Source organism: Gavialis gangeticus, unplaced genomic scaffold (genome assembly GCF_001723915.1).
Source record: "Gavialis gangeticus isolate Ggan-Ray unplaced genomic scaffold, GavGan_comp1, whole genome shotgun sequence".
NCBI classification, from domain to species: Eukaryota; Metazoa; Chordata; order Crocodylia; family Gavialidae; genus Gavialis; species Gavialis gangeticus.
In genome coordinates this window covers 30,655,143-30,664,537 of record NW_017728994.1, presented here as the reverse complement: position 1 = coordinate 30,664,537, position 9,395 = coordinate 30,655,143, and the positions used below count along the sequence as shown (strand labels likewise).

The 9,395-nt window shown below is 43.0% G+C and overlaps 1 protein-coding gene across 1 annotated transcript in view; it reads right to left on the bottom strand.

The window, feature by feature from the left end:
- Positions 1 to 9,395, bottom strand: part of PKD2L1 (polycystin 2 like 1, transient receptor potential cation channel) — a 44,099-nt gene that overhangs the window by 19,589 nt on the left and 15,115 nt on the right. Inside the window, 3 exon segments of the mRNA XM_019502520.1 lie at positions 2,648 to 2,904; positions 3,340 to 3,467; positions 9,248 to 9,361. Of these exon segments, the coding sequence (XP_019358065.1) occupies positions 2,648 to 2,904; positions 3,340 to 3,467; positions 9,248 to 9,361 (499 nt within the window).

Sequence of the window (9,395 nt, the reverse complement as noted above, 5' to 3'; positions counted from 1 at the left end):
GGCCCATCACAAATGTGCTCCTTGATGATCTTCTCAAAGAGTTTCCCCAGGATTGAGGTAAGACTGACGGGCCTATAGTTGCCCGGGTCCTCCCTCTTCCCTTTCTTGAAGATGGGGACCACATTTGCTACCTTCCAATCATCTGGCACCTGGCCCAAGCACCACGATCACTCATAGAGCTCCCCTCCCTTCCCTGGTCTATCTTTTGTTTTCCTAATTTCCACGTATTTATGTTCTCACTGACATCCTGTCACAATTTTAGCTTCTTTCATTCTTGGAGTCTCAGAACAACAGAGGCGCCTTGTGCCTGAAGAATGGTATTGCACCTGAAAGCTTACAAAGAACTTTGTCCCAACTACTCAGCTGATCTAATAAAAGATATCACATCTACACAACCTTCCCTGCCCATGACCCAAAGATAACCATTGTCTGAAGTGACATAACTTTGAGACACTCAGAGAGCACTGAGCAATAGTTTTCCAGCTTTAACCTGGGGTCACTCTCATTTTAAGTGCCTTAAGTGCATGGTAATTGTAACGTATTATAATAACATCCTAAGACAAACAGGAACACTTGGCTCAAGGATCAGGTATCCTATCCAAGAAGTTGCGAAGCATGTTTGAGAGCCATTTAGTCAGCAACCTATGGCCCCTGGACCAGATCTGGTGATCGTGTTTTTGGATCTGGCCCATGGACCTGTGCTTTGGTGGCAAGGGCCTCTCCCTGCACCATGTCATAGTCAGCTACCTGGGGCTCCAACATAGGGGAAGCTCTACCCGTTTCATGCCATTCTGTGCTATGCCATGGGCAGAGCCCAGAGGTAGACCTGAGCAAAGTGGCAAGTATTTGCTTTGGATTCAACTGATTCCCTCTGTTGTTTTGCTTCGGATTTGGATTTGGCTGTCCCTCTGTTGTTTTCTTAATGGGGTGATAAACACTGAGTTAGGGGTGATAAACACTGTTATCAATTCACTGCTGGGCTAATCAGAGCATCCTGCTGGGGCCTGGCCATGCACCCACCCCTCAGCTCAGTGTTGTGGAGGGAAGGGAGGGCACCTCTAGCACCCCCCAGCTTCTAGTTTGGGCCACTGCAGGCATGTGCCTGCATTTCTGGGGTGTCTGTTTGGTTACAAAACTTATTTAGCTTAGCAGGGTTAGACTAACCTCCAAAGACTGAACCTATTCAGGCTCAGGCTTTTTGAATGTCTGTCCCTAGCTAAGGGGAAGCAGCAGCAGCAGCTGGGTCCTAATACCTACCTATCTCCAACCCAAGCCCAGTCATTCTGGCCCCTTGCCAAAAACCAATGCTAACCCCTGGCTTAGTCCTTTTCATCATTTGTTTTCCAGAGACTAAGGCACAGAATTTCAAAGGTAACTCAGGAAGGGAGTTCTACAGTATCTTTGAAGATCTGAGCCTGAATCATGTCTTTATCTGTCTCTAGCCCTTTGATGTATTAGTTCCCAACCTTGGCAGGTTTGCAAACTCTTGGAGACAGGATATAAGATCCCCAAGGTAACAGTTTTTCTGTTTGTCTTGTAATTGCTTATCTGAATTCATTGTATTGCTTCCTAGCTTGTTTTGCCTGTGGCTCTTAGTAGGTTAGAACACTGCATTTATGTAGAAAACCCTAACAAGCAATATACAATAATTTTCCTTCACTGGCAGGTCACTTAGAGTCCTCTTAATGCTGTTATAGCTCAGTATTCTTAGATAATGTATAACAACCACATAGATCATGTTAATATAAGGGAAGCAAGACTGAGGAAATCCTACAGCCTCAGAGCAATTTTACAAGTTCGGTGAATTCAGATAAAAGGATCAGGTCCCAAGAAAAGTCCCTGAAAAATCCCAGGTTTTAACTGCATGATTCAAAACTCTTAGGTTTGCAAACTCTGCTGAGAACAGGATTTCAGTTTTTAAGAAACTTATTTCTGTTGAGCCATAGATACCATAGGGTTAGCGGGTGGTTTTGCACCTCTATGGGATCTGGTCACAATGGGTGTCTGTACATGTGCTCAGGGGTGGGGCGGAGGGGGAGGGCCATTGCCATTTTAATTAGAGCGACTCTCGGGAGTTCAGTAAGCTTTAGTTAAAGTGCCCCCGCCACCATTTTGAAATGTGGGTACACTTAATACACAAGTTGCTGCAGCACGTTGGAGTGTTCTGATTGGAAGGCTGCAGTAGACGCCTTTAATTGGGTCTGCTCTGATGTGTACTAATCAGAACATGCCAGAGCACATGTGAAAGAGACCCATGTTCTTTTCCCATGGGGTTTTATTTTCTTCAGCTTCAACAGCAATGCAAACAAGTTTCTCAATCTAAGATTTTTCTTGGGTTTGGCTGCATTGTTCCCCAGCAGAACCTGCTCTTCACCTGACCTTATTTCTCATTGTATCAAAGGAACCCCAAGGGCTTTTTTTTGTTTTTTAATCCTAGTGTTGGCACTCACAGGATGCACTGGACCTGACTGCCAAGGAGAATCAGAAGGCAATAACTCTGTAGCTTTACACAGGAACCTTACACCAAACATATTGCTCACGGGACCACCTTTTTAACATTGAATTTCAGCAAAATTTGGCCAGAGTTTGAGCAAAGCTAAAAAATAGTCCAACCTCAGTGGAAGTTGGATGGAAGGGGCACACTTACGCAGTTCCATTGAGAAGTCCAAAGGAGACCCTTTCTTCCTTGTCCTCAGAGTACACATCATAACATCCTGAAATTTCCTCTTTAAAGTCATCATGAACAACACATGAGTTGTTCTTCACTTTCAGCTGACGCAAACGTGGGACACCAAGCAGCAAATTCTCATAGTAGATGTAGGACTGGGTATGGTGGGTTTTTAGTGACTCATTATTGTACCATTTGGTCCAATAAAGACTATCCAGTAGTGGGCCTTGGCCATACTGCAAGAGAAGGTGGGACAAGTCTCTAAGTCATTGGCAATCCACTCCATGGGGTAAGTTCATCCCTTCCCCATGATTCTGATATTGCTAACTGCTGGTGTCAGCTATAATCTGGGTAAATGGAAAGGGGTTCCCAGAAGAATCCTGGTCTGGAAACAAGGATTATGGTATGGAAAATAATCAACCACTTGGGCACAAAGGGGAAAAGCAAATCTCTAGATAATAATAGGCTTTCTATATTTCAGGCAAAGACAACTGAAACCTTTCAAGCTATTTCCAGCTACAGTGGCTATTGGCAAGAGGTGACAAAAGCTCAGCAAAGGTCACTCAATGCCATACCAATCCTCAGCTTGTTCAGGGACAGGTTACTTGGCACCAGAGCTATAGGTTTCCCATTTCATGGGCCAAGGCCTTGCCCCCTATGTTTGTACTCACCACCCAGAAGTCAGTCATGCTACTGATGGACTGAAAAGAGACTCCACTGCTTGATGACGTCTGCAGAAAGAGCTCAGACATGACCTTGGTGTAATAATAGGCATTTGAACTCGTCATTCCATATGTCACTAGGAGAAAATAGAAAAGAAGTAGGGGAGGATTATTTCTGGGGCTCCGAGATTAACACACAGTAGCAATTTCTGATCAGAAGACATGATTTACATAACCAGCAATTTGCTTTGAAAGGAAAGAGGTTAGTTTGATGCTCAGGAATTCCCCAGGGTCCTCAACAAATGCTTTTCAGAAATTACAGGGAACTCACAAGTGAGAATGAAATATGTTAAAGAGATGGATTTCTTTTGGTAGTCTGGTTTGCTTAGGGAGCACTGCAGTGAAGTGCAGCCAGCCTACAACACGTGTGCTATGCCTTGAAGTGTATCTTGAAATGGGCTATGCCTTGAAATGTAGTGTAGAAGCCTTAGTGCACCAGCACAAACATGATAATGAACATGACTGAGACAGAGGGCATATTGGCATGTACTTAGTGCCACGTTAAGGGCAGTACAGCATGTGGAGTAGGTGTGCTTTAGCAGGGTTACTGACCCAAGGCATTTTTAATGACATTTAATTGCTAAAAAAATTATATTTAGAGGTTTGCTTTTAGGAATTGGCTTGTAGGTAAAGTAGATATTGCATTAGAACAATGGTTTAAAAGAATGGCAAGGGTTAATTGATTTCTAAAAGCCTGTTTGTCACAGATTCACAGCCTTCAAGGCAGACATAGTGTCTAAGGCCAATGGACATACACATCCTGAAAAATTAAAAACATCCAAGCTTTATTTTCATTATAAAAATAGGCCTGGCTCTAGTACTTACTTGCAAAAACCTTTGGAATTTCCAGTTCCAAATAAAATAACCAAATTAAGGTGTGTGCATGTAATAGGTTTATGAAGATAGAATTTTGGCTAACAAAACAAAACATGAACAGTATGGTGACCACAGCAAGACCAATCAACAATGTCCAAAAATTAAAAGCCATGAAAGGAGAAAGAGTATACGAAAGAAGGAGTTTTCAGAACAACAAGCTTGCATTGACCCCTGACCTCCAAGGTTGCTGATATCGAACATCCAAGCAAAGAACTTCAAGGTGATGTTTATGTACCAGCTGGATACACTGCTAACCTTATGTATATTCTGGTCACTGGGGAATCTGGGTAGTGTATGTTGTAATCATATTGCTTACTTTGCCTGCATTGCTCTTATTTCTTATCACTGTGTATCAATAAAATGTTCCTATTATCAACTGGAGGAGTTCTCGTTAGCCTGAAGGTTGTACTCGCCTTCAGCAGGGTATTAGGGCTGGGTTGTAAATCCAGTGCCAACAACATTCTGCAAACTTATTACTGACAACAAACTTTTTTTTTTTTTCTTTTTTTACTGATTTATGTTTTTACTGACTTATGTTTTTCATAAAGTAAGTGAAACCTTTCTGCCAGGACCTGGATAAGGGTTGGGTTCAAATATAGGAGTTTCAGGGGTACAGGTTGTAGCCATGTTGGTCTAAGGACATAGGCAGACAAGATTCTGTGGGTAAATCTGATATCTTTTATTAGACCAACTCAAATAGTTGGAAAAATTCTTCTTTTCAGCTTTCGGGTACAAATACCCTTCGTTAGGCTAAGGATGCATCTGCAGTTGGTCTGTGCTCTTCCTGGGTGAAATGAATAGTAGAGGAGCCAGGGACTGGTGTTCATGCAAGAAAGTCAATCAGCGAAGATGTAAATTGAGGAGTCAGTGGGTGAGAGACAAAGTTGTGGGGTGGAGAGGGGAACGAATGCAGCTGGTAAAAGGTGGAGAGGTACCTAGGCAGTCAGATATTAGGCAGGTTATAAGGTGTCATAAATCCAATGTCTGTATTTAGTCCATGATTTTTTGTATCCAGTAGGTTGATGAAGTGAAGTTCGTAGGCTCGTCTGTGAAAGGTGTTTTGTAAATTCCCTTTGAGGATTAGAACTGAGAGATAGGAGAGAGAGTTGTTTTCTTGTGAGAAGTGTGCCCCCACACATAATTGAGTACTTTTGTCTTTGATAGAATTTTGGTGTGCATTCATTCTGGTGCTCAGTTATTGTTTGGTTTCTCCTACATATTTTGAATCAGGGCATTTAGTACAGTGGATGAGATGTATTACATTTCTGGAGGTGCAGCTGTAAGATCCAGGAATGATGATGTTCTATTGTGGGATGTTGTAATTGTGGGGATGGTGAAGATATGCTGGCAGGTTTTACAGTTCTTGTCATGACATGGTCTGGATCTATTTGGTGTGTTTTGGGCCATACGAAGTTTGCTTCTGGTGATGAGGTTAGCAACGTTCAGTGCTTGTTTGAAGGCTAAAATGGGTGATTCTGGGAAGATCTCTTTAAGAATTGGGTCTTCTTCTAGTATGGGTTGCAATTGCTTGAGATTCCAGGGAGGGTGATATGTCATAACCAGCGATGTGCAATTCATGGGGGTCTTCCTTCTGTACTGTAGCAATTCTTCACATGGTATCTGGGTGGCTCTTTCAAAAGTGAGATCTATCTCTCTGGAGGAGTGCCCTTGTTGAGGAGTGCCCTTTTTGAGATTTGTGAGGTGAGAATCACAGGCGTTCTCAGTTCAAATGTGGTGGTATCTGAGGGCTTGGCTGTATATTACAGCTTTCTCAGTGTGTTTAGGGTGTTTGCTGGTTCTGTGCAGTTATTTATGTTGGTCCATGGGTTTCTTGTATATTGTGGTCTGTATTTTACTATTCTGGATAATGATCATCATGTCTAAAAAGGAAATGTTGGTGCTGGAGTATTCAAGAGAAAGTCTGATGCACGGGTGATGATTGTTGAATTTCTGATAGAACTCAATCAGAGATTGCAGATTTTCAGTCCAAATGATGAAGATGTCATTGATATATCTGAAGTATAGCAAGGGGTTGATGGTGCAGTCCCTGAGGAATTCTTCTGCCAGGTGGCTTATAAAAAGGTTGGCATACTGTGGGGCCATTTTGGTGCCCATAGTTGTGCCCATGGTCTGGAGGAAGTGTTGGTTATTGAAAGTGAAGTTGTGTGTGAGGATTAAATGTATAAGGTCAGTAATATCTTTGGGTCTGTACTCTGAGCTGTCATCTTGCTCTTGTAGGTACATACGGCAGGCTTGGATGCCATCCTGGTGTGGGATGTTGATATATAAGCTGGTAACATCCATGGTGACTAGGAGGGTGTTGCTGGGAAGGTGGTCTATGTTTTAAGTTTTTGTGATTTATCAGGTTTTATCGAATCACTCCTAAAACCTCTTGTCATCTAAAGAGTGAGTTTTGTCCAAGACACAACAGACACGGCATCAAGATGGGCTAATGAGGAGGGGGCTGTGGAGGGGATGGGTGGCTCAGTACAGCTGTGTGCTGCCTTATCCTCTGTACAGCCCTAGGTCAGCTTGAACCTTCCTGGGCCAGATCCAACTTCTTTGCAGGCTGGATCCAGTCCAGGGCCAAAGGTTGTGAGCTCTGTTCCAGTGTGCGTGTCATGGTCACTCTGGAGTGAAACCAGCTCACCTGCCATCTAGGTCCCACGTACACATTACACTTAAGGCATGATATACCAGTTAATCATGCCTTAAGTTGTTACCTGGGCACTCATTCAGTCAATAAATGGTGTGATAAAAAGAATAATAAGTTACAAAGTTTATTACACATATTTAGTGGGATACTTTGTAGCCGTTCCCTATCACATCATTAATTGAACGTGTAGCCAGGGGCCCCCATTGCTGGGAGCCCTGTCACCTGATTGGAGCTTCCAGGTAGGAGAGCACATATGCACCCCCTGGCCTAGCAGCTTCCAGCTGACAGTGCTTCCAGGCATGGGGGGTCCCATGCACCCCTGTAACTGGGAGACCACAGCTGCTGCGATCTCCCAGCCACAGTTTTAGATAAGTTTTCACTCAACAAAGATCCTGACCTCTGAGCAGGTGCTGATTGAAACAATTTACATGCATTCCCCAGTTCATCCCCCACTACATAATCCATCACTATGAATGCCTTGACCTGTCCTCCTAATGAAAGGGCTTCCTGCAAAAGCAGTCAACTTTCAAAAACAATATTGTACAGACCAGGATACATGTGTGACTCAGTCACATCTGAAGACCGATTGGGATTCCATTCCCCTGGTTCTGTGTGATAACTACGCAGGTTAGTATCATCTTTGTATCTCTTCTGCCACTGGGTGTATGAAATATAATCCATCAAGCCAGGCAATGCCACAGGTGCTTCTTTGAGATAACAATGAGTCTTCCCAAAACAAACAGCAATTGTTCTGCCCACACAAAGTGCATTAGTATTTGGTACAGAGCTGCATTAAATCCATGCCCGGGTGACAATGTGAGCTGCCATTCACGTTATAATGCCAGTCACCCTTTGAGCATGGCTCACCAAGATTTAAAGGAGAAGTGTCACATTTGAACAATGCATTTCCTACTCCAGGAAGTTTTGAGAGCTGCATTTGAAAACCATAGCTGTTTGCATGCAGAAATGTAACAGAACTTCAAGCTGCCAAGCTGAGGAGAAGCACCAGTGACCGGGAGCTAATGGCCAGAGCCTGTGTTAAATTTTCAGAAGCACTATTTCAAAGTAGCAGATGCCAAGTGAGCTTAGCAGCAGCCACTTTATAATGATCAGAGAAAGGCTGAGTGCCCCCTTTGCTAAGAGTTCCACTGGATTTGAGCACTAAGTTAGGCTCATCCAGGCAGGAGCAGTCACACTGCAAAACACTACCCAAGTTCTGACATCCTTACTGGTGTTGCACTCACCCCTATGTACTGCTAGGACCTCTAGGAGCACTTCCCAGGGTTTTTTGTATTGCAGTAAGATCTCCTCTGTGTCTTTCTAAATGCGCTGTGGGAGATTACATTGTCTTTTGTCCCACACCATCAAAAGGGTGTCCCACACCATCAAGGAGTGACATGTGTTCTGCCTAGTCAGTGGATCAGCTGTGCCATGACACAATGCAGCATGGCTGATCTCTGCTTCATTCATTGACATCTAGTTCTAGCATAGGATTCCAGGTTTTCTAGGAGAAATGCAATGTCTGCTTTTAGCCTTAGAGCCTGATTTTCAGTGGTGGAACATCTGCTCCCAGTGAAGTCAGCTGAGTTTGTGGGTGTGCAGAATTTCTGAGAATCAGACCTTAACTGTTTACATTTATTAAGTGGATGGAATAGTGTCTTTACAGAGAGCTGAAAAGGGGTCACTTAATTGGTTGCAAAGGGACTTGAGAGTCTTAAATGGGAGAAGTGATGGGTGTGCAGTGAACTGCTAAAACCACTCAGGAAAACCCCATTTTTTCCCCTATGGTAAATTATGAACATTTTTCTCCCTCCCCGCCCCACCCCTACTCCCTGCCCCTGACATTTACTATAATTATTTTTTGATTGTTCAGGGGAAAACCTCAAGCTTCAACCTCAAAATATTTTGGACTTTCTCTACCAAAGGATTTTTTTTTAAAGGAAAAACCTGAAAAATATTCATTCGTGCAAATACTTTTATGCTGCTCCGAAAACAATGTCTCATGAGAAAAGTTGCATGAAAAAAATGGTAACAAATTCTAATTAGTACCAAAATCCAACATTCCATTTTAGCCATTTCTCTCTCCACCTCCATATGATTTAAATACTTTACTAATTTATTTTCTACAAATGCCCAGTCAGTGCTCTGGGTAGATGTTTATGATACTAATGCATAGGTTAGAGCCAAGTTGTAAAAAACATAAATCCTCTAAAATACACACATGCACATGTGTACACGCACATGCACGTGTGCGCGCACACACACACACACACAGAGTCACACAAAGACATTCTCCACCACCACCACTGAGATATCTGGACTTACATAGACAGATGTCCACCAGGAACACAATATAAACCAACAACTCTCGCAGGGTGGTCTTTACATAAAGTTCTCTGTTTTCAGCTGTATTTTCAGTCAAGGTTGTACCCCAAAGCCCTGTTTGGTGTAAAAAAAAAAAAAAAAAAAAAAA